The sequence below is a fragment of the Aptenodytes forsteri genome, unplaced genomic scaffold (genome assembly GCF_000699145.1).
Source record: "Aptenodytes forsteri isolate BGI_AS27 unplaced genomic scaffold, ASM69914v1 Scaffold229, whole genome shotgun sequence".
In the NCBI taxonomy this organism is placed as follows: domain Eukaryota; kingdom Metazoa; phylum Chordata; class Aves; order Sphenisciformes; family Spheniscidae; genus Aptenodytes; species Aptenodytes forsteri.
This window is the reverse complement of record NW_008795863.1, coordinates 3,685,006-3,709,166: the sequence shown is the minus strand read 5'-3', so window position 1 is coordinate 3,709,166 and position 24,161 is coordinate 3,685,006. Positions and strand designations below refer to the sequence as shown.

Here is a 24,161-nt window from a genome sequence, read left to right as displayed (position 1 = left end):
CTCTCCTGTCATTTCTGTGGCCGCGGGGGTCTGCGTGGCCGCCGGTCCCCCTCCGTGAGGTCTCACTATGCCTGTAGCGGGGAGCCGAGGCCCCGAAGCGGGCGATGGAAGCCTTGCTGCCGTGCGAGGGAGCCGGGAGAGGAGCGGGGAGGGGGGGGACTCCCTTCACGAGGCTACCCTCACGGCTGGCCTTTTCCCCCTCCCGCGCCCTGGAGGGCCGGCTGCGGGCGCTTGTCAGAGCCCAGCCCTGGCCCCCGCCGGTATCCCCGCGGGGGCTGGTGCGGTTTTGCACCATCACTCCAGGGGTGTGCGAGTAGGCGATGTGCAGGCACTCGCACCCTCTCCCCGAATCAGCCTGTCCCGCTGGCCTGGCAAATGACTCCCCGCCCTTTCCCCCAAGTTGTCATGTTTCAGGCAGGTTCTTGGTACGTAAGCAGGCAGCTCGCTCCTTTCTTGGGAATGAAGGAAAGGAATGTGTGCATTTCGGAAGTTTCCGTGTATCGGGTATTGCGTGCCGACCGCATGACTGTGACCGGCATGACATGCTTCTGTCAAAATAGGTCCCAGTTAGCGCTGTTGTCATGTGGGGGTTTTTTCGCTCCTAATAAATTAGATAGTTGTGAAAGGAAAGGCTCTTCCAGAGATGAGTGATCGTTGAAAGGTAAGGGAATAAAGAAAAGCATGATAGAATAAGTAGTTTTCAGTAGTATCCTGTGATTATATTTTATACCCATAAGGGCCATTGAGAAAAATCTCAGAACGTTTTGGATTTAGAATCAGTAATATTAAATTTTTTTTTTTAAAGCTGTGAATGTTGTCTGAACTTACGTTTTAAATTTTGTGACTAGTGTCAGCACGTGTACTTGCCTAATCCTAGAAACGTTTCTATTTTATTTTCCATTTTTAGTAGACTCATTTTTCACTGTTTTAGAGGGACAGTGGAATTTATGATGTTGTAAAAATCTTTAAATGGACAACTAGAACAAATTAATGTTTATATTAGAGAAGAACGCCGTATTCCCCCAAAATACCTTTGGCTGGCCTGGCTTTTAGAAATAAAGCTTAAGTCTGGTTTATCAAAGAGATGCTATACTGGTACAAACTATACTCGTTTTATTGATCCATCAAATCAATTAAAAACCAAAATCTGTCTGATCACGCATATTAATTTCTTGATAGCTTACATTTTTAAATTTTTAAATTGCACATTCATAGAGTCAAAACCATGGTCGGAACTTATCTTTTTCACTTCTGTTTTGTGTTGTTAAAATGCTGCCAGGTCTGGCTGCACTCAGATTTCAATACACTGTATTCTTATTGCAAGAAAAGGTTGGAGGAAAATGCATGAATTTTTATTTATTTATTTTTAAACTAAAAAGCTACTGTGTCTAATTCGAAGCTTTCAAATGTTGAGCTGTCTTCAAGCTGGAAGTAAGCCGTATTTATGTGATACGAAACAAAGTGTTGATACAGGGAATATAGAATAAATACTAGATTAGAAATTCTGTCTGTATGAAGCCATTGTCAGTCAGTGATCTGTATTGTGCTGTGTGTTTATGTACTTAGAGCATGAAACGTGTATTCTTCAGGCATAAACTTTGGTTTCAGGCTAATGCATGTATTAGGAAAATTTCTGTAGAGCAGACTAAGCAAAAACAAAATCTGAAGCATAATGAGACTGCAGTCTTAGTACTCTAAGCACTCTCTATTACTATGTTATTACAGTAATATACTATAGAAAGAGCTATCTATTGAGAGAGCATCGAATGCACTCTCTCAATAAATATTTTGTAACTGCTTATTATTCTGAGGTGTTTAAAAAGGTTTGTGGGCCACGAACTAATTCAGTTCTAAAGTACTGCATTGAAGAATACAATATTGGCAGAAGGGAATTCCAAGTGTTATCTTTTAAAAAGTAATTGGTTAGTAAGAGAATGTATGACTCAGAATAAGTGTAACTTAGTGTAGGAAAATCATACACCTTTGTTTAAAAAAAAAAAGCATATTTTTTCAGTGCAGCTGGTTATTCAAAGTTATTTTATTGGGACAATTATCCATTATTATTATTGACCTAATACTGTTGATGTGTATGTAACAGAGATCCAGTTTATGTCTAAACATCTGAACTGAACAAATAGTTTTGTTGGTTTTCTTGCCTCAGGAACTTATAATGGATTTGCTGACCTTTAGGGTTACAGTGAAATGTGTTAGTATATCCCTATGCATACAATGATTTAAATTAAAAAGTACATAGGACTTATCTTAAGGAGTTGTTGCCAAGGCTTTAGATTCATTATTGCCTGATGAAACTGTCTTTTTTTTTTTTTTAATCTACTTTACTCAATCAGCAAAAATAAGGTCTATAATACATTTATCCTGAATTTTATTCCACACAATTCAGGCAGAGGTCTAAAGAACGCATCCCAAGGCTAACACATTACATATTTCCCTTGGTGACCAAAAGATTAGAATCCTGTTTTTATAGTACTTTGCATTCCTAGAAATTTCAGTCATTAATAGCGTTTTGGGTCATGGTTAATTCCCTCTGCTTCTACGATAGCTAGGTTTCTTTGGATTCTGGAACCATCAGGAATACATAAGGAAAACCACAAAACAAATAAATACTTTTCAGTGTTGTGCAAATGTGACAAGAGGAAAAATTGTACTTAAAAATGATGAAACTAAGGGGCAGTTGATAGACTGAGTAATACTGCTTTCAGAGACTCAATATGGAGCACTGAATATTTGCCTTGTGGTTCTTGTATCCAGGTCTTCAGCCATATTACTCCTGTAGGTTAGCTTTCTTATTTTAGTATTTTAGTCTAATATATTTTGTTAGGATTCTCAAATCTGAAGTTGTTTGGGTTTGTTTAGGACTGGATAGGAAGAACTGAAACATGAGACACTTAAAAGCAACTAATTTGGAGGGTGGAACATCTTCTGCTTCTTATTGGGGTCTTTTTCATGTGACTCATGCATATAATTATTGTCTGTAGCTCTAGTTTAGTGAAGATTATGGTAATCTGGAATTGGTTCCTTGTGAGTAAATACATTTTTTTTAAGCAGTTGTGTAGTTAAATAGCAGCACTTGAAGTTTTCAGTTCAAAGATTTCTAGCATTTTTATGGAAACTCAGTCTTCCTTAATTCAAAGAAACCAGTTTTGCAATTGTAAGTAACGTGTATTTAAGTTGGTCTTGGATGATGGTCCTTTTCAAAAACCTTCACCAAATCTTTATATCAGTCATAAGACATGCTTCTGCAACACCTAGTTGAAAATCAACACTAGTTGATTTGGTGAGCCTTGGAAAATTAGTAGACAGTGTTCAGAATTTGAATTTCATGTGATTCAGAGGTGTCTGACTAGCAGTAGTCAGACATTACAAAAATGTCTGAATATTTTAAGTTGATATCCTTTATTGAAGTTCTTGCTTACAAGCGTGTGAAATCCATTTATGTTACCTTTGTAAACATCTCAAAATAATGAGGCACGCTTTTCCTTTTTTTTTTGTTGTTGTTGTTACCACCTGGAGGCTAGAAATAAGTCAGCAAGTAAGCAGGCTAAAATCAACTTTTGAGCATGTCTGTGTGCAATAATTTTTCCCCTTGATGGTTTGAGTTACTGGGACAGACCAGTATAACAGATGGTGTTTAATTTTCTGATTATTAATCTGATTCATAATCTATGATTGTTAGAGTATAAAATCAGCCATCAGCTGGTATACATTCAAGTGACTCTTGCCAGGTGAGGTAGAGAGCACTTCACTTAAGTATTACGGCTCATTCTGAAATGCAGATTTTGATGATCTTTTAAATAATACAAAAATATTGCAGTAGATTATTTTGTAATCATTACACTGCTATTGGTAACATTGAAAGCCACGGGCTATGTGTTACTGCAAACCGAGAAGATGGAATTTAAAGGTAAAAATAGCTGAACATTAAATCCATCCCTGCCCTCAAGGTCTGTTGCCAGAATCAGCCCAGGATATCTTTTAGTGTAGGCAGGGTCTGAAGTCCTCAGATGTGATCTTGCTGCCTTATTTGTGTGTGTCTTCATTATGTCAAATTTTATACCTGTTTTCACTTTATTCAAAGTACCAGCAAATTTGCGATGTCCCAGCTTTCTAAGATAGGTTAAAAAAAAGGTGATTGGGATGTAAATTTTTTGGTATCTTCATTAAAGAACATTTTTGAAACTAAACAATGGGAGTGCAGAGAGGAAAAACTGGTTGTAAGTGATTACTAACACAGTTGTGGCTTTTTGATACTTTGAAATGATTCCATTTAAGTTAATATTTTTGCTAGCTGAGTATTGTGTAATGCAAAGATTGAACATCCCATAGAATGACTCAGTATTCAACAAGTAGACTTTTACTTCTTTTTCTTTCTTTTTAAATCCAAGAAGGATTCCTGGAATTGTTTACTCTTCCTATATATCTGTACTTATATCCATTGTTTCCTGGCTCAAATGTAATATTTGTTAGTATTTTTAAATTTTTTTTAATGATAGGTATTAATGAAAATTGAGATACAAAATGATTGGTGGGAATGTGTTGAGGAAGGGAAAGGAAGATAATTTTTTTTTTTTTACTTGGGTGTTGCTTATGAGGTGATACTGTGTTAATACATACATCTCTACCATGGTGTTAGACTGCATTTAAAACTGACTAATAAAAAGGAGTTGTACTGATCAGTGAAGTCAGGCATATTATAGATGTTAGATTATATCTTGGCAGATCTAGTTTGCCATTTGTTTTAAGATTCAATAATGAAAGATTTTCATATGATGATAGAGGTATACTGCAGTGAAGATTTGGAAGTTTTGTCCTTTACCTGCAATTTGTAGGACTCTGTTTTACTTAATATTGCATCTTCACTAAACAGAGGAACACTATCCAAACCTCACCGTCTTGTACTTCCAGTGTAGTCATTGGTATAAAAGCTTCACCTCTACATTGTTATTAGTATAAAGTGCCTACTCATTCTGCTTGTTGATAGCCTAACCAAGTGTTGTAGATCACTGTGATACATCATTATTAATATTGTAAAAAATACTGTATTATATATGAACACTACCATTGTTCAAGGCCAAGTTGAAAAGTAGAAACTTACCATGAACAAGAGGAGCTGTTTGATGCATCAGTTAATAGGTCTGAATATTTAGTGCACAGACTGTCCATTGTGGTGGTATAAATTGTTCCTGTTTCAGCTTGACTGTGGTTTGTGAATATGTTTTACTTTCTGACTAACTTTGTCTTTGGGAGATGTTTGTTAACCAGATCTTTGTGACTATTAGTCATTAAAGGGTTATTACATGCTCAGCTTACAAGCCATAAATTCAAGTTGGAAAAGGCTGCTGGAGAGAACTTGCTGTGTGTAAAGTGGAAAAAAAATCACTGACTAATTAGATAAGTATTACATTTTCCAGTGTGAAAGTTGTCAAATTACAAGGCTTTTATTGTCAGATGAGCCAGATAAGTGTGTGTAAGCTAATTTCTTAAAAAAAAAAAAAAATCAGCAAAATGTCTCTACTAAGATAATTTCTGATGTGCTATTGTTGAAAATAAAAATGCAGAAACACAAGTTAGAATTTTAGTAACTTTATTTTCCTTAAGGCAGTAAGGCATTATCTGGTGCATAGTGATCTTGGCCTCTTTAGCTTCTCTTGCCTTTTAGTGTTTTTTTTTCGTATTGTATACAGTTACTGCATTGTAAATTATTTGGCAAGGTAGATGTCACATCTCATTTTATGGTTTGAAAGTATTTAGAAATACGTGGTTCTGTAAATTAAAATAAATATTTTTAGTTTATTTCTATATGAACAAGGTCTTGAGAGTTAAGATAGTTTGCTAAATACTATCCTGGTGTAGGACTTCAGGTGTTTGGTTTTTAATAACATGAATAAGGAAGAAAAGAAAAATAATTGTTTGCCTGAATTTTAAAAAGATAGTCACATCAGATTTTTTCCCTCCTGTGTTTTTCAAAATGTGGTCTCACTTGGAGTAATTCTTAATTTGACACTTCAATGCTTGAATAGGTCTGACCTCGATAGTATGCAAAGCCTTAGAGGAAAGAATAATTAAAGACATGGAGGTAAATGGAACGTGGAATAAAATGCAGCATGAGTGTCCCAGGTAGAATGTGCCAGTCTGATCTGAGACCACCTCCTCTCTCTATCTGTGTCTCTTTTTCATCTCTTCTGTGTGCATCCCCCAAACAAAATCTGATCTTACCACTGGATTTACTGAATGTCATTACATTATTTCATAAAATCATAGAGTGGTTTGGGTTGGAAGGGATCACCTAGTCCAACTCCCCTCCTATGGGCAGGGACATCTTTCTGATGCTCAAAGCCCCATCCAACCTGACCTTGAACACTTCCAAGGATGGGGCATCCACAACTTCTCTGGGCAACCTGTCCTAGTGTCTCACCACCCTCATCATAAAAAATTTCTTTCTTATGTCAAATCTAAACGTACCCTCTTTCAGTTTAACTCCGTTGCCCCTTGTCCTGTCACTACAGGCCCTGGTAAAGAGTCTTTCTCTGTCTTTCTTATAAGCCCCATTTCTCTTCTCCAGGCTGAACAACCCCAACTCTCTCAGCCTTTCTTCAGAGGGGAGGTGTTCCAGCTCTCTGATCATGTTCGTGGCCTTCTGGAGCTGTTCTAACACGTCCATGTCTGTCTTGTACTGGGGGTTCCAGAGCTGGATGCAGTACTCCAGGTGGGGGGGTCTCATAAGAGTGGAGTAGAGGGGAACAATCACCTTCCTCGACCTGCTGGCCACTCTTCTATTTATGCAGCCCAGGATACAATTGGCCTTCTGGGCTGCAAGCACACACTGCCGGCTCATGTTCAGTTTTTCATCCACCAGTACCCCCAAGTCCTTCTCCCCAGGGCTGCTCTCAATCCCTTCATCCCCCAGTCTGTATTGATACTGGGGATTGCCCTGACCTAGGTGCAGGACCTTGCACTTGGCCTTGTTGAACCTCATGAGGTTCATGTGGGCCCACCCTTCAAGCCTGTCAAGGTCCTTCTAGATGGCATCCCTTCCCTCAAGCAAATAAACATCACTACTCAGCTTGGTGTCATCTGCAAACTTGCTGAGGGTGCACTCAATCCCACTATGTCATTGATGAAGACATTGAATAGTATTGGTCGCAGTACAGATCCTGGGACCACCAGGATCAGATGAGGGACACCACTCGTTACTGGTTTCCACTTGGACACTGAGGCATTGACTGTAACTCTTTGGGCATGTCCACCCAGCCAATTCCTTATCCATCTAACAGTCCATCCATCAAACCCATATCTCTCCAATTTAGAGGTAAGAATGTCGGGCGGGACTGTATCAAAGGCCTTAAGAAGTCCAGGTAGGTGACATCCATAGCTCTTCACTTGTCCACTGATATAGTCACTCTATCGTAGAAGGCCACTAGATTAGTCAGGCATGATTTGCCCATGGTGAAGCCATGTTGGCTGTCTCTAATTAACTCCCTGTCTTCCAAATGTTTTGACATATCTTCCAGGAAGGTCTGTTCTATGATCTGAATATTGATTATTTGATACAGAGGTATCTGCAAAACTAATAATTAAGTTGCAGGTAAAAGAGCTGAGTGGAAAACGTAGGGTGGAGAAGGGACAAGCTGTAAAATAAACTGCAGCACAGCTGTTGGGCTATTGGAAGCTTAATAAGGACATTTCTAAAGGATGGACCAGTGTCGTGTTTGAACTTGGTTTAGTATCTTCATTAATGACCTTGGTATGGGTGGGACTATGCTGGTAGAGCTCATTGGTAATGCAAAGTTAGGAGATGTGATGAATGCAAAAAAAATTTGTGCACTTGATGTGTGCTAATAATAGAACTGCTGTTTTCTCATTGTAGTTGGAAGTGATGAAGGACGAATAAAACTAGAGAGTAGTACTTAATCACAGGTTTATTGCGAGTGTGACAAGTCGTGAAATGGGGCAAATATGAGACTGTAGTTTTGTAGTGAGGGAAGTATTAATGTCAAGGTTTATGGCATTGATGAAGCTTTATCTGAATGCATCCCTGGCAACACCTAGTCAGAGAAGATGAATCCAAATGGGAATGGTGCAAAGAAAAAGTTATTAACATTAAGTGAAGTAGAATAGCTTGGCTTGTTTATCTTAGCAAAATGAAGACTGAAAGGGGACCTGATTGCTATTTATAAATATATCAGAAGAGGTAAGCACTGGGGAAAAGAAAAGCTATGTAGGCTAAAGGGTAGGATTGGTACAAAAATGAATTGGCATCAAGTGGCTGTGAATGTATTTAGATCATTAGAAACCAGTTGAATTTCAAATCTGAATCATGTCAGTCTGAACCAACCTTCTAAAAATTATGTGGGCAAAAATAGTTTTAAATTCGTCAGATACCATCTTACAAAATGGTTTGTTTCATGTGGAGTTTAGAAGGCTTCTCCTAGATCATGAGGTTACAATGTTCTTGAAAGTTTGGTAGGACAATGGTGGTACCTAATGATGTACTTAAGCTAAAAGCTGGCATGTCATGTTACATTCCAAGACATTAGAATAGCTTGACTGAGATAGGTGTTTAATGTTTTTTTCTTTGTAAGAAGGGATGTTCAGATATTTAAAAATCATATACATAGGAGTAACTTCTCCATATGTGAAGTAAACTTAGTAATTATAAGTCATAGGAGTATGATGTTGATTTAACATGTTTAACATGTTAACAGTATGATGTTAATATGGCCACTAAGGCCAGTAGAGCCAATGAAAGTAAAAACTGTTTGGTTTTTAATTTGGGTGTCTACTAGACATCTACTAAACATGTTCCATATTACAACTCAAGTTAGAACCCTAGCTGCTTCTACAGAAGTGAGCTGGCTGGTCCTGGGAAGCGTGGCTGCATTAGCTCAGCTCAGTACTGTGATGTGAAGGTAGTGAGGGAATGGAGTTTATGATCCTGTCTGAGTGACAAGACTGTGACTCAGTGCAACTTTTATTTAAAGGAGGTGTTTGTTTTCCTGAGTGACTGTAGGGTATGCTCTACTTGGCTTTCAGAGATTTGGGAGCTTGAGACCTGTAGTCTGCGCTTCCAGAGAATGAAAGGTCACCCTGAAACTGAAGTGAGCTGTTCATGTCTTTGGGAGGTAGTCCAGTATTAGCTAGACCTGTCTGCAGGAAGTTTTAATGTCTGATATATAAGCCTGTTTAGGCTGGGCTCTGTGTTATGTACTGAGGTTGGACACCATCTAACAGTCAAACACCTGAAACTGTTTGGGTTTTTTTTAAAAGAACTTTCTGGGCTTTTGTCTGAACTGGGAGAAGTGTGAAATTGATTTATTTTTAAAGTTACTTTGTTATGCTGTGGGATACTACTTGCAAGGAAACCAGTGAAAGCCACAAGAGCTCTGGTGTTCTGTTTAATGTTTGAGCCTGGCCTCTGATACCCAGTTCTTGGAGCACACTGGGAAAAGTGCTAGGTAACAGCTTTTGGTCATGTTTTCTGAGGAAAGACTGATTTTTCTATGTGCCACTATAGCTGTCATCTGAGATGATTACAAGTATTCTGATCACTGCTATAAAGTTTGAAAAGTATCTTGTATGTTGCAATTCAGATCAGAAAGGTGTATCCAATTGGAAATTTTGTATTTGAGGATGCATACATATTTTAAGCTGCTGAATATTTGAATATTTTAAACAGGAGAGCCGGGCTTTTCAGCATCACTGGAACCTTTTGTAAGCTATAGCAGGTTAAAATACAAAGCAAGTTTAAAAGGAAAAAGAAAGGGAAGAGTTAGTTGTTTATTTAGTTCTGTTGTTCAAATCTGCTAGTATTCTTTGAAATCTAAGAGCCTCTGTAATTATCAAATACATTAGTTATCCTACCTTATGCAAGTAAAGAGAATAGCTGCTCCAGCAGGAAGGGTTTATAACACAGCCCTTACTGAACTAAATTGTTAATATTGCATCTGTACTGAAAGATTGCTTGTACATATTACTTAGATGTTTCAGGACTTGGGAATAATTTGCTGGTTTAAATGTTCATGTTTAGCAGTAGTAAAATATTTCTACTGCTCTTGTTACTTCAACGGTGAGAGTGCTTTGGGATGAATAATACTTTATCATTAGATTCTTAAGACTTTACTCTAGCAGGAGTAACCAATTTTAGTATGCTCTTAATGTGTATTTGGAAAGAATAACAATGTAACCAAATAAAGCTAAATTGCAAGTAAGGAATTCACAATAATGTGGAGGTTAAGTTTAAGTAACAAACATGCCTTCCATGTTAGTAACATGACAGTTCTTTAGTAATGGTGCTCTTTCAGTAGGAAAATTATCAAGAATAGACATATATGACTGAATTGGACTCAGACCACTAAATTTTAAAGCTTAAGCTAAATACAAGCATTAATATCTTTGGATGAAGTTATTACATGTTATACTGTCTTATTATTAGTGTTTTTTTGTTGTTGTTGAGGCTAAAGAAACCATTGTCCATATTTAACATTAAATGCAGGACAATCTCCTTTTAGTCTGTATTTTATGTAAGATATAAAGTAGATAATGTTCTCTTTACCAGAATTCATGGTAATGATCTGTGGCTGTACTTTACCCTTGAGATAGATGCTTATTCCATCTTTACTGTGTTTTTTGGCTGCTAACAACATGTCAGTAGCAAGCTGGGGGGAATATGAAATTTTGATCCAGAAAGAAAATATAAGAAAAAAAAGTTGTTTGTTTTGTCTGCTTTGAAATGCTGCTGTATTGTATTCCTGTCTTTTCTCTGTCAGAATGGCAGGCAAAAGGTTTCAATTCCCATTTCTGTAACACCAGCCCCCAGTAAAGCATGCATGCCAGCATCTGCACAAGCATCTCTAGTAAGCTGTGTAGCCATATATAGGCTCTGCTTGCCCCTTTGACAGAGGAAGATGAGCTCTTTTAGGATTAAGAAATGGGCATTGTCTCAGCAGTTTTTAGAAGCAAAACTCTTCGGCAGATACATCATCAGCATGGATGCTGACAGCATGTCATTGTGGGGAGCTCAGGTAAAATCTGATGTTACCCATGGCAAACAGTGCTAGCCTAGAATCAGCCTTCAGGAGCTGTGGACATTGAGGTGTGTCAGCTTTCTTATAAAACCTTTTTTGCATTCTGACATTTACATGCAGGTTGATGATAAAACTAATAACTTTCTCACGTGCCAGGGTAGAATAAGAAGTGAAAGATTCTGTACTATTGCTCTAATATATGGATATCTACCTGAGAGCCATGGTTATTTGTAGGTATTATTAATTTTGCACCTTCACCCACTGATTATTCCTGATCATTCAGACCTATAATGTTGAATTATTAATCCATGAAACCTAAGCTGTTATGCTTCATAGACCATGAATAATTTTAACATAGGTGATTTGTTAGAATTGGAATTTTTCTTCCAGTTGAAGAAGGTATTTGAATGGTCATGGTATTTGATATTTGAAGAGGAAGGAATTATGTTCATTGGCAATGCATATTATGGATTCTCTTGAGTGTTTTTGCAGTGGTCTGAATATTAATTTCTTAAAACTAATTTATGGAAATAAACAACATTCCTCTCACTTTCTTTTGTCAGCTGTTCACCTATGCTTTTTTCAGAAAGTGCTATAAAATTCCATTTGGAGCAATTAAGTGCTTTGTGTATATTTTAAGATTAGTTTTTTTTATCTGACAGTCAAGTTTTGACTCGCTACAGAACACTGGTCTTTAATTTTTAGACATCTTTCCTTCCGTACGCTTGGTGGAAGATGATCAGGTCAGGGAATACTTAAGTAAACTGGGCATACCTAAGTCCATGGGCCCTGATGGAATGCACCCACGAGTGCTGAGGGAGCTGGCAGATGGAGAAACAGGCTGACAGGAACCTTGTGAAGTTCAATAAGGGGAAGTGCAAAGTCCTACACCTGGGGAGGAACAACCCCGCCATGCACCAATACAGGCTGGGGTCTGACGGACTGGAAAGTAGCTTTGCAGAAAAGGCCCGGGGGGTCCTGGCGGACACCAAGTTGACCGTGAACCAGCGATGCACCCTTGCAGCAAAGGCGGCCAATGGTATCTTGGGCTGCATTAGGAGGAGTATTGCCAGCAGGTTGAGGGAGGTGATCCTTCCCCTCTGCTCAGCGCTGGTGAGGCCATAGCTGGAGCGCTGGGTCCAGTTCTGGGCTCCCCACTACAAGAGAGACATGGACATACTGGAGAGAGTCCAGTGAAGGGCCAGGAAGATGATGAAGGGACTGGAGCATCTCTCCTATGAGGGGAGGCTGAGAGAGCTGGGACTGCTCAGCCTGGAGAAGAGAAGGCTCAGGGGGATCTTAGCAATGCGTACAAATACCTGAAGGGAGGGTGGAAAGAGGATGGAGCCAGGCTCTTTCCAGTGGTGCCCAGTGACAGGACCAGAGGCAATGGGCACAACCTGAAACACAGGAGGTTCCCTCTGAACATCAGGAAATATTTTTTTTGCTGTGAGGATGACCGAGCACTGGCACAGGTTGTCCAGGGAGGCTGTGGAGTCTCCATCCTCTTAAATATTCAAAAGCCACCTGGACACAGTCCTGAGCAACTGGTTCTGGGTGTCCCTGCTTGAGCAGGGGGTTTGGCCCAGATGATGTCTGGAGGTCCCTTCCAACCTCAACCATTCTGTGATTGCTATGTCAAATGATGGGAAAGAAAAATAATTAAATTTTGGCCTAATTAAAAAATTCTTTATTCCATCGTATGGATGTAGGTATGTACGAATACATGGGGCTATGTTAATTTAACTTATTCTTTCTTTATTCTAATTCTGGCAGAATGAGTTGATGGAGATCTTACTCTATTCCTGTCAGGTCTATCATAAAAGTCAGTTAACTTGTTCTCAAAATTTGTCTTGCTGGCTTTATAATATTACTGCTAGTTTTTATCCTGCTGACTTTTAACTCCTTTCTCATTAGGGCTCAAATTGTCAAATGCAGTAAATTATTTTTCTTTGCCTGCCCAACCTGACTTCATTGTGTGCTGAAAGAAAACTACCCTCCCTGAGTTTGTTTTAGTAAAGATGCCTTCAAGTGTTCTGTATGTTTCAAGTGTTCTGTATGTTGTTTCAAGTGTTCTTGGAATTTCAAAGGTGATGAAGCAATTATGAAAAAACAGCATCCCACTTAAAGCATATAATCACAATAGTTTTTGAAGTTAACACTGTAATTTACACATTTTAAGGAGTTTGGATTCCTTTTGCCAGTCTGTGTACTTTTTGATGTGTACTTATATTGGTTTTAGATGTGGCTGAATATATCACTTTACTGTGCCAGTTTACAGTTTAAATAAACTTTAGTTCTGTGCATGAAATAGAGTGCTTTCTGGCAGAGTCAGCTTAGGTATTAGCTTTTATAACAGCTACAGGTCAATGTCTTAAATTTAAGAGGACAATTTACTTAACACTTAAGCTGTTTCATATACAATGCTGTTGAATTTATTTAATAATGCATGCTCATTTTTGTACAACTACAAGTTATCTGCCTTCTAATTATCAAAAATTTTATGTAATTTAATAAAATTATAATTTCTTATCCAATTTTAGGTAGAGGTGATATTCTATGACAGGCTCTGTGTATACATTATGACAGCCGTACTAATTTTGAATGGAGCTTCTTGATAACCAAGCATGTCCACTTCTCAGAAGTTCTTTATGTTTGCTCTGTGCTACCAACAACTAGAGATACTGACTGATCTCTCACCTTTCCCAGGGGTACCACAGGCTGAGGAGGTTGGTCTAAGCTCTTCTGTCCCACTCTAGAAAGGCATATTCACGTCATCATTTTTTCCCTTATGTTTGACTATCCCAGGCGGTAGAAGGATGACTTTTGGAGCTGAGGAACTGAAGGAGATCTGAATTTGAAGAGAAAATGACACCGTTGATCAAAAAGATCTCTGTACAGGTCCTACCTGTCCAGTAATACATAGTATTTTGGTTTTACTGTAGTGTAACTAGCAAGCTTGTGGCAAGCCGGGAAACTTGGCACTGTGTTTCAGCAGTGGAAACTGGCTCTGCAGAATCTGTGTCATTTCTTCCTGCCCACTAGTTGCTGTAGTCCGAGATGTGTAGTTGCCAGAGGCAACCCTGGCATTAATGTTGCAGTGGCTGCACTATAAGATTGCTGGAATAGAAATTCAGTACATAATGTTTTTGGAGATCTCTAGTATTTCTGAGTGTGATTAGGCAGTTGTCTGTCATTCCTTTCTAAGGCCCTCGTCAAAAAGACAGGAAAAATCTTGGCATAGATTGTCACTGCTCCATTCAAAACAGTTGGAATAACCTGGCACTCTCATAACTTTTATTCTAGGAAGATGCTGTAATTGGTGTCTTGAATTTACACTACTAAGTGGGTTGCTGAACTCCCTGTCCCCTTTAAAGTAACTGACATCCAGAGGTTGTTAGATTGAAATTACAAGTTTGTAAAGCAATGGTCTCTTGTCATTAGACATCATAGTTACATCAGTATAGCTTGAGGATTTTATTAGTTAAATTACCACAGCTTCTGAAAACCCTAGTTGCAGATCTAGAAGTCCATTGTCTTAAGTTGTACAAATATAACATAAAAGATAGTCTTAAGCAGTTTACAGTGGAAGTATGGGGCAAACAACAGTAGATGAGTACTCATGAGGCATTTTGTGTGGTGGGTACAGTTAGACATGAGCTGAGACAGCTGAGGTTTAAGTGCTCAAATAAAAAACAGCTTTGGCCTGGGTGTCATGCAAGCAGCAAGTGAGATACTCTTTTTGAGAGTATAATGCTGTCTTAGGGTAGCTGTATGTTTTCTGAGATGAAGCTGGCATGCATTTATCCATCTTGGTGCATGTGCAGAATGTCTGTATCCATCTTTGCCTGTTCTTTTCCTTGTTTAGATGCGGTCTGTGTGGTATGGCCTAAAACGTTTCTCCTTCTTGGTTCTCCTCCTCCCCCCGCTTCCTGTTTTTCTCAAGGAACTGTCATGATTTAGGCTTTTGCACTCAGGCTGTTAGTGCCAGCTTGTACTTTATTTCCCCACTCCCCCAAGGGTCACGGTATTTATATTTGTGTGAATGGGAACTCCAGAATCCTCTTCTGCTGTTGCATGGTTTCTTTTTTGAAGGATATGTTATGCTAATTTAGATCGTGCGGCTCCTCTGAATGGTAATAGTTATTTTTTTCTGATTTACTATCCTCGTGTCTGCTCCTGCCTGTCCGTGCTCAGATCAGTGCTGTCTGTCGGTATGCCACTAACCTACCAAAGTAGCTAGGTTCTGCAGGAACAGTGAAATTTAGTTGTCTTTTCCTTTTGTGCACCCGTTTGTTACCAGCTATTTATTAAATCTGATGGTTACGAGTCTCGAGAGGCTTTATACAGCTTCTTTTTCTTTAAAGCTTTTAGAAAGCAGGTGAAAGGTAAAGCTGTCAGAAGGGTGCTCTAGATCTTGAAAAAGATTTCAGTCCACTCTGAAAGAAATGTCTGATACTAAAAAATGTCCCTGAGCTAAAGGCTCTTTTTTGGGAAGTATCCAGGAAATGCAAAGGAGGTCACTGCATTCGTGTACCTGGGGAATAAAGCAGATTTATCCTCGTGTCTGCTCCTGCCTGTCCGTGCTCAGATCAGTGCTGTCTGTCGGTATGCCACTAACCTACCAAAGTAGCTAGGTTCTGCAGGAACAGTGAAATTTAGTTGTCTTTTCCTTTTGTGCACCCGTTTGTTACCAGCTATTTATTAAATCTGATGGTTACGAGTCTCGAGAGGCTTTATACAGCTTCTTTTTCTTTAAAGCTTTTAGAAAGCAGGTGAAAGGTAAAGCTGTCAGAAGGGTGCTCTAGATCTTGAAAAAGATTTCAGTCCACTCTGAAAGAAATGTCTGATACTAAAAAATGTCCCTGAGCTAAAGGCTCTTTTTTGGGAAGTATCCAGGAAATGCAAAGGAGGTCACTGCATTCGTGTACCTGGGGAATAAAAGCAGATTTTTTTTTTAAAATTCTCTGTGGTGTTAGAACTGACAGTAAATATCAGAATAATTTGAAGAGTATTTTGAATCCTATCTCATTATTATGCACTTTGAGAAGGCAGGCATGAGGGGACCTTTCATGTCTCAAAAGAAACAGAACATCTTTTTTTTTAAAGTTTAAAAACCAGTTTATCATCAGTTTATAAATTCACTGCTTCTTTGTCTTGAAATAAGCTATTTTTGAATAGTATAGCTCCTTTTCTTGATAACTGTGCCTTTCAAAATGAGCCTCTGAACTGAGCCTTTTTCTCCTTTGAGCAGAATTTCCTTAGTAATAGCAGTTGAGAAGATTGAGAAGCAGAGCTCCTCAGGTTGCCTAGAGTCGCAATTAAAAAAAAAGCAACCCACACCTTCGAAAGCCAAATTCAAGGCGCTGTATGCCTCTGGGTACTGCAAAGGCAATGCCTAGGTGGCTATTAGTAAAACTCCGTGAATAACTTCCTCAAAAATGTTTGTGTACTCCAAAAAATAAATGTTTGGTCTTTTCTGAGTGCAGCACCAGTCTTAGATTTAGAGGAGTATTCAGCTGCCTGATTTTAATTCAGCTTGTGGTATGGGTGATGGGAGTTATTTTTGGATCACACTCTATAAGTAAATGCAACTGGATCCTGCAAGAGCCATCAAGAGGCAAGTGGCAGGAAACTTTGAAGCAGTTTTGTAAATCTTCCTCTTGGGGGCTGTGTCAAATTTGCTTGGATTGAGAGGGTGACTATTTTGTCCACCATATAAAGCCAGATTAGAAATGAAGTTTCAGACAAGTAATACCAGTTCCTATTTTCTCAAGAGTCTCGTTGAATGTAAACCTAGCTCATGTGTATCTTCATCTACATCTTGGTATTCTGATTCTCAGTAATTCCCATTTTAGTCCTTTATTGATTTGTGTCTTGGTGTTTTGTGTCAAGACTCTGTTTAGCACTCTCTCAAAATCAAGGATTTGGAATGAGAGAGAGAGTTATAGAAACAAAGACATTGGTCAGATAGTGAGCCCTCTAGTGTAGTAACATGTTTGATAGAGGCCAGTACCATTTCCTTCAGACTAGTGCAGATACCTCTGTGGAATAAGGTGTTCAGAAAAGAATTGACTTCCTTTGTCTCATGCAATTTGTGGTTTTGTTGTACCTTACCACTTGTTCATGTCACGTATATTTTTTCATCCAATTTAATCTAAAGTTTGATTTCTTTGTAGTTTTTTAATGGAAAAGTAGTTGTCATGTTTTCAATACTGATGAAAATTATTGTGTAGTAATTTAATGTGTAATTTTTAAAAAGCAATAAAGAAGGTTCTTAAAAGTTAATGTACACATGAAATATTACTGAATAAATTTCATGTTCATATGAAATTCCATTTTCTAAGTTACATTCTTTTAGTGCCTGTGCAGTCTTGCTTTCAGATGACACAAGCATAAGGGAGATTAACACAGCTCAGAACACTGTGAACCTTACTTGCGTTTTGTGCTGTTACTGTGTGGCATCGCATGGAGGTGATCTCTGTTGGAAGACGTGTTTTTGCAGCTTGACATTGAAATTATGCCTCTTGTCCGATCCAGTCTTAGAGGCAATTCCTATCCTGATGGTTTAACATAAACACAGTTTAGAGAATACACTGCATTGAATACATAAATATGGCAACTACAACTTCTTTTCTGTGGATCAGTTAGAGTATGTGCATAAGCAGAGTATCATCTCTTGCCTATTTTGAGTTTAAAAGATGAGGTTGATGTCTGTTTCTGTCAAGTCTGTAGGAGCTCAGAAGTGCAACAGAAGTTGAAATCTCAAGAGCAGTTAGTATGTTTCAGTATCACAGTGGTTTTTTTTCTTTTAAACATTTGAAAGAGTTCCAAAATATGTGTTGCTTTTATTCCTAAAGAAAAATCCAGCAAAATTTACTTTTGCATATGACCATTACCTTCTAGGTATTTAAAATGTTAAGAATGATTTGGTAAAATTAGCGCATATATATATAAAAAACCTTTTTGTGCCAGCAGCTTGAGTCTGTCATACTATTTAAGAGTTACTTGTTCATTGCTGTAATGTATATTATTTTAACTAAGCATGCTTTGCATGTAGCAGTATATGTGCTTAACAGATGTATGATTTAACCTGCTTTTAGAATTTTGTTGCCATCAAGTTATATTTTAAGAGTAATTTGTACTGTATAAACAGATTTCTTCTCCAGAAATACATGCATATTTAAAAAAAACAACCCTTTTTTCAGGTCCCTTTACAGATGTAGTAACTACAAATCTTAAACTACGAAATCCATCAGATAGAAAAGTATGCTTCAAAGTGAAGACCACAGCACCTCGTCGATACTGTGTGAGGCCGAACAGTGGAATTATTGACCCAGGATCGTCTGTAATTGTTTCAGGTAAAAACAAATATATGCAGTTGTAGGTTAGGTGCTTTTAGGCCTTCCATGAAGTTCTCTAATGCTTGATCTTACAGGCTGTTTGAAGTATGTCAGCTTTTTAAATAGATTTTTAAAAAAATAAAACTGTTGCCCTTCATTAGTGCAATGTCAACTTGGTGTAGAGCTGCAATGATACCTGAAAAATCCTCCATACAGAAATACTTGCCATTTGTCACGTTTATCTGCAGCTCTCTGAGAGGAAGAAAAGAAAATTGGAAATGGGCAGCGACATATATATAGACTGCTATATTCAGGCTTATATCTTGAAGCAGGACATTGCTTGAGTGCTCTGATGTGTTTAAAGTTTAACATTTGACAGTTCATTGCGTTGAAATAAAAAAAAATATTCATTCACAATTGTAGACTACTTGTTTGGACCATAGTATTGGTCTCTGAACTATATTGTTTCATAATTTTTCCATTTATCTCAGTAGCATATGTTAAGTGGCAATCATTAAATTGCTTTTAAAAAAATTATATTTTCTGTTACTTTAGGCAGGTGGAGCAGTTTGTAGCCGTTAAATTTGAAAAATCTAATACTTTTCACTATAGAGACACTCTCTCCTTAGTCTGTTTTTGTTTTTTTGGGTGAGGGGATTAAAAAAAGAATCCTTACTTTTCAGCAGAGTGTGAGCCCTGAAGCCAGACAATATTTTCTTTTTTTCCATGAAACTCCCTGTAGGTTTGGCTTACATACTTCATTCTGACAATCCACAGAATTTTGATAGCTGGATGTATAATGGTCTAATCCTATACTGGACTGTACAATGTCAAAAAGACCAAGTGTTAGTAATTGTGGGAGTAGACATTCTCAAGAAAATGGGAAAAGACTAGGTATCAGTCTTCTGATTTGGTAAATGATTTTTGTAGGTCATTCTCCCAATCATTTTGAGGTAGGAATTTCCAGAATAAAGGGGATTCTCAAACCAGTGACTGTAAGAGGTGAGAAACTTTATTTCTCTGGACCTACCATATTTCCCAATTTGGAGAGAGGGGAATCCCCTTTTTATAGGCTGTGGTCTTATAGGTTGTAGACATCACAGGCAATACAGCTGTGAGCTCCTAGATCTCCTAAGTCTAGAAAGCTGATTTTTGTAGAACCCTTGGAGAGCTGTAGCAAAGCAAAAGGGAAACATGGAGCAATCCTCAGAGCTTTTCAGATTCATATCCTTATACCCTTTGGGAAGTTTAAAAGAAGCTGGAGAACTAGCTTCAGGTGATATGTTCAAATGTTGCAAGGAATAACCCAGGAAAACTTTTTATATTTATGATTGATTAAAACCTTAGAGTAACTTCCTTGTAGGAGAGACACCAGTTTTCTAATCTAATATGATCTGTAGAATGTGACCCTTAAAATTTCAGTATTGCTTACCATGGACAGTCCAGCATCTGGTGGATGAAAGGTCATTTTACTGAGAATTGGTTCAAGATTCAGGTAGTCAAAAGCCTACTTTATTTGGACTAGATGACCTTTAAAGGTCCCTTCCAACCCAAACTATTCTATGATTCTATTTCCGTCTTCAACTTTGACTTACAGCCATTTTTGTCTTAACTGTGTGTTTGATCTGGTATCGGGGATCTTTCCTGTGGGTAGTTATGCATCACAATGAGGATATTGCTGGACTTTCTCTTCAGGGAATTGAATAGATTGAAGTATTCCATTTGCCTATTGTAAAGTGTGTTTTCATAGTTACAAATCATCCTTTTAATTCTTTGAATATTTCAACTTTTTAAATGAGGCAATACTGTAAACAGTATTTCAGCTTCCGGTTCACCAGCAAAGGGAAGTGGTATTATATTGCTCGACTCTTCAGTTTGCATAGCAGGGAACCTTTGATATCCCTTTTTCTGTATCCTCATGCAGTTATTCAGCTACAGTGACCCCAAGATGCTTTCACGTGCAGTTGTTTAGTTATAGTGACTCCACAATGCTTTTCAGAATTAAGTTCTCTTCCCCAAAGTGTCAGCTTCATCTTTTTGTTTTTAAGCATATAACTTCTTTTGGGTTACTTGGTAAGCCAAGTGCGCAGATAATTTTTCTAGTGACCCACTTTATCTCATCAACCTCTCAGCTGAATGTTTTCAGTGCTGACTCATCTTTCATACAATTAAAAATAGATTTCTCTCACATTGTTGTGCAGAGAGAAATCACTATAGGATACCATGGGCTGAAACTCTGTGTTCAAAACTAAATGTTGAGATAGTGTTAGCTGTCTTCAGCCTATATAATGCATCGTGCTGATTCAGATTCAAGCCAGTTTTTAAATTCACTGTTGGAGATTTGATTTAACAGTCATTTTAAGGAAGTCCATGGACATTTTGTTTATCATTCAATTGTGAATCATTAGGTAACCTTCTTCAGCCATGTTTATACATTTTTCTCCAAAAATACTAATTTGGTGAGACCTGTTTTTCTTTACCTTGATGCCCTAAATTAACTATTTATCATTGTATCATGTATCGCTTGTTGTTGTTAACAACAATTGCTTGTTGCTGATTTTTCTTTTCAGAATATAGCATGTTACTCTTCTTCCTTTACAACTTGTTACTGTTACTTGTTACTGTTCTTCCTTCTGGTTTTCAGACCCCTTTAAGATTTATTTTGTGGAGATAAAGCCCTCCTGTGTAGAAGACCTAGGCCTATTAACAAGAGGCTTGCTTTCATAACTATTTGTTGCAATTCCCCTAGAAGTGATCTCTGGACTACTCAGGGATTCCAAGAACATGTTGAAAACTGTGGCTTCATATGTTAATGAGATTTTTCATGATTACTTAAAACCATGAAGCGCTTGAAGAGCTCTTTGAATTTCTAGATTGTCTTTTTCTGCTGCTTTCCAATTCAGTCAGATTTTCAGCTGTTACCAAGTGGTCAAAGAACATAGTTATTTAACTAGTTATCCAAGGATTCTGCCAGCATGTGAAGAAGTTCTCTGATGAGGGAAAGCTGGCTTTGCCATCTTTCAAGTTACTCCATCTGTTCCCTTGGCTTTAGGAAACCGAAGCACTGCATGCTGTTCAGTAGTCTTTTGATGGAACAATTCTTAGAGATAAATTGCTATAGCATTGTTGTGGTTTAACCTCAGTCGGCAACCGAGTACCACACAGCTGCTTGCTCACTTCTTCCCCCCCGCCCCCGGTGGGATGGGGGAGAGAATTGGAAGAGTAGAAGTGAGAAAAACTCGGGGGTTGAGATAAAAACAGTGCTGACTGATGCCCAGCCAGTCCCCGAGCAGCGGCCCCCCCGGCCAGCTTTCCCCAGTTTATGTACTGAGCATGACAACACATGGTATGGAATGTCCCTTTGGCCAGTTTGGGTCAGCTGTCCTGGCTGTGCCCCCTCCCAGCTTCTTGTGCACCTGCAGCCTTCTCAGTCAGTAGAGCATGGGAACCTGAAAGGACCTTGACTAGTGTAAGCACCACCTAGCAACAACTAAAACATCGGTGTGTTATCAACTTTGTTCTCATCCTAAATCCAAAACACAGCACTGTACCAGCTACTAAGAAGGAAATTAACTCTATCCCTGCCAAAACCAGGACAAGCATCCATACCTGGAAGAAGCATTTAGTTTGATCAATTATGTTTTAGACCTCAGTGAGACCAATGGTTAAGACAACCTGACTTTTAAACCTTTCTAAATAGGATTGTTTGAAAGCATGTCAAATACTGCAATTCCTTTATGTGCTTTATTTGTGAAATATATCTGATTCAGATTATTCACTTATCCTTTGATTATGCTGTATGTAATATTTAAGGAAAATAAAATAATCCCATAGCAAACACCTGTGACTTGTAACTAGTATTTAAGGCCTAAAGTTAGGTGGCAGTGTAATTAAATTTAGAAGTAACTCTTTTTTCATAGGTACTAGTGAATTTGGAAAGGCCAAGTTAGTGATTTTGATACTGTACTTCTTTATTCACTTATCCTTTGATTATGCTGTATGTAATATTTAAGGAAAATAAAATAATCCCATAGCAAACACCTGTGACTTGTAACTAGTATTTAAGGCCTAAAGTTAGGTGGCAGTGTAATTAAATTTAGAAGTAACTCTTTTTTCATAGGTACTAGTGAATTTGGAAAGGCCAAGTTAGTGATTTTGATACTGTACTTCATATTTTATAAACTAATGCAGTTCAATCCTACCATGAAGAATTTACTCTCTGTGTGAAGGGAAGCATGTTGAACTATACATCCAATGAATATTCAGAATTGTGGGAAATATAATTGAATCGTTGAAAACTGTAGCAGTATCGAAGTCTGCAGACTGAATTGGTTTAGAATATATGGGAAGGTTGTTTAGAGCATACAATGTGTTTTTCTAGCTAATTCAGTATTTCTGGTTTTTTTTAATCTTTATCTGAAACTACTTCAGCTTCTCTTTTAATTTTGTATAAAGATATACTGAACTGGAATTCCCATTCTTTGGAAAACAAGTGTACGTACGCTGTCAAATAATTTACTTCTACAGTTCACTCTGAGTCCTCATCCTTTGGCAGACCAAGTTGCAAGCATATCCACATATACACATTTAAATATAATTTGTGTGGTCCTGTACTCCCATCTTGAGTAAGGCAACTAATTGTCTCTGAACAGAGGCAAGGGGGCTAACATGATTGTTTCAGGGTCCGCTCCAGACTGACAGTATGGTTGGAGGTAGACTCTGCTGGCTGTGTATCCATCCCTCTGCTTCAGTAGTCCCCTAACACTACCATATCAAACCTTGTGTATTCAGGTATTTCTGCAAACCCTTATATTATGCCCCTGGATATGCAACTATATCCTATAAAAGTTTTAATCTCCTGGTCTGTATTACAGACATCATGTTATTTCAGTCCCTTTGAACTAAAGAAACCACACACAAAATAGTGATGTCAGGGTGACCTGGACAACCACTATGTGCTGTAAAAACATACAGACTGCTCCTGGATGGCCTTGTATAACTTGGGTGGATGAAGGTACTGTGCTTCTGTAATTAAAGCTTTTATTTAAAAGTATTGTAGTGCTATAGAAATAATGGAGGCTATAAATACTGTCAGTGATGTAATTTTTTTCACTGAGCTTGTGCACACTTCAAAATAATAACTTTAGAAACATGAGTTTCTGTTCTTGACCAACAGAGTTTTCAACTTTGGAAAGCTGAAAGTACAGTAAAAAGGCTGTCATTCAGAAAGTCTGAACCGCTTGCATACTCTACCTCTGGTACTTGTAGTACAAACTATGTTGTGTCAGAAACATCTGGTTTCATTCAGAAGGTGGTTTTTTTTGTGTTTTTTTTTTTTTTTTTAAGTCTGCATTACACTGTTGAAAGCTGAAATGGCAGTGAGAAAATACATAAGATAAAATGCAAGGAGGGGGTATTATGAGTTTTATTTTAATGTTTCACTTAAAGCTGCCTTTACAGGGAATTTGATTTTGAATCCTGTCCCTCTCTCTTCACTGGTAAAATGTGGTGGAGCCCCAAAACTTGCCACAGAATTAAAGTGTGTACCTGGATTTTGGAGTACTTTAGGACAAATGTTAACTGTTAGACTGGACTTACAGTTAAGAATGTTAAAACTTGAGTAAAATGTGTTGTGTAGTTATTACATAACTAATCACTATAATTTTTTTTAAAAGAGCTCAATTTGAAAGTGTTTTAAAGATGTGTTATTAAAGCCCCAGGCGGCTTTACCTCCTATAATAACTGTAGTTTTAAGGAAGTATTTTAGTAGTTTTGC

The 24,161-nt window shown here is 38.0% G+C and overlaps 1 protein-coding gene across 1 annotated transcript in view; it reads left to right on the top strand.

The window, feature by feature from the left end:
• The first annotated feature begins 104 nt into the window (after nt 1–104).
• VAPA (VAMP associated protein A) overlaps nt 105–24,161 on the top strand; it is a 31,327-nt gene continuing 7,270 nt past the window's right edge. The window contains exons 1-3 of the mRNA XM_019473339.1: nt 105–278; nt 401–425; nt 18,251–18,403. Of these exons, the coding sequence (XP_019328884.1) occupies nt 105–278; nt 401–425; nt 18,251–18,403 (352 nt within the window). The remainder of the gene's footprint in view (nt 279–400; nt 426–18,250; nt 18,404–24,161) is intronic.